We start from the raw sequence: 1,165 nt of genomic DNA on the forward strand, positions 1-1,165 counted from the left end.
ACATGTGTCCCCAAGCTGTCCTACAGCAATACGCCATGCCACACACGTCCCCAAGTGTCCTGCAGCAATGCCCCATGCCGCACGTGTCCCCAAGCTGTCCTACAGCAATACCCCATGCCCACCGTGGCCCCAAGTGTCCCCATGCCGCACGTGTCCCCAAGTGTCCTGCAGCAATGTCCCATGCCGCACGTGTCCCCAAGTGTCCTGCAGCAATGTCCCATGCCGCACGTGTCCCCAAGCTGTCCTGCAGCAATGCCCCATGCTGCACGTGGTCCCATGGTCTGCAGCCATTCCCATCCAGATGGGGAACAGGACACACGCAGCATGAAGTCCATGCTCTTCAGAAAGCCCCCTGGCTCGGGGCTGTGTCTGTGATGGCTGTGCCCTCTCCCCGCAGGTTCTGTCAATGGCGACGATGACGATGCAGCTGGGTGGGCTGATGCTGGCCGTGCTGGGCTGGCTGGGCTCCATCCTCACCTGCGCGCTGCCCATGTGGAAGGTGACGGCCTTCATTGGCTCCAACATCGTGGTGGCCCAGGTCTTCTGGGAGGGGCTGTGGATGAACTGTGTGTACGAAAGCACGGGGCAGATGCAGTGCAAGGTCTACGACTCCCTGTTGGAGCTCACCTCCGACCTGCAAGCTGCTCGCGCCTTGGTGATCACCTCCATCTTCGTGGCCTTCTTCGCCTTCCTCACCGCCATCTCGGGTGCGGACTGCACCCGCTGCGTGGATGACAAGAACACCAAGACCAGGATCTCCATCGTGGCAGGTGCCATCTTTGTCCTGGCCAGCATCTTGCTGCTCATCCCTGTCTCCTGGTCTGCTAACAGCATCGTCAGCAACTTCTACAACCCCATGGTGCCCGAGGCCCTCAAGAGAGAGCTGGGGGCTGCCCTCTACATCGGCTGGGCCTCCAGTGCCCTCCAGCTTTTTGGTGGGGGCATCCTGTGCTGCTCGGGACCCCCGTCCCAGCAGGACCCCTACCCCAAGAAGTACAGAGCGGTGAAAACCTGCAGCCCGATGGGCTACCCCATGAAAGACTATGTCTGAGCCACCGCTCCTGGGTGCCAGCCCAAGGGCGAGCACCACCGTCCCCGCTCTGCCTCCACGTGCCAACCCCCTGCCCACGCGCTGCCTCCTCCTGCCCGTCCCCACGCTGGCTGC

The 1,165-nt window shown here is 62.5% G+C and overlaps 1 protein-coding gene across 1 annotated transcript; it reads left to right on the plus strand.

The window, feature by feature from the left end:
- The first annotated feature begins 406 nt into the window (after positions 1-406).
- Positions 407-1,051, plus strand: LOC104074323 (claudin-4-like). The gene has a single exon (XM_009574401.1). It carries the CDS (start codon positions 407-409, stop codon positions 1,049-1,051), a length of 645 nt encoding a protein of 214 aa, XP_009572696.1.
- The last annotated feature ends 114 nt before the right edge of the window (positions 1,052-1,165 follow it).

Source organism: Fulmarus glacialis, unplaced genomic scaffold (genome assembly GCF_000690835.1).
Source record: "Fulmarus glacialis isolate BGI_N327 unplaced genomic scaffold, ASM69083v1 scaffold26503, whole genome shotgun sequence".
Classification (NCBI taxonomy): domain Eukaryota; kingdom Metazoa; phylum Chordata; class Aves; order Procellariiformes; family Procellariidae; genus Fulmarus; species Fulmarus glacialis.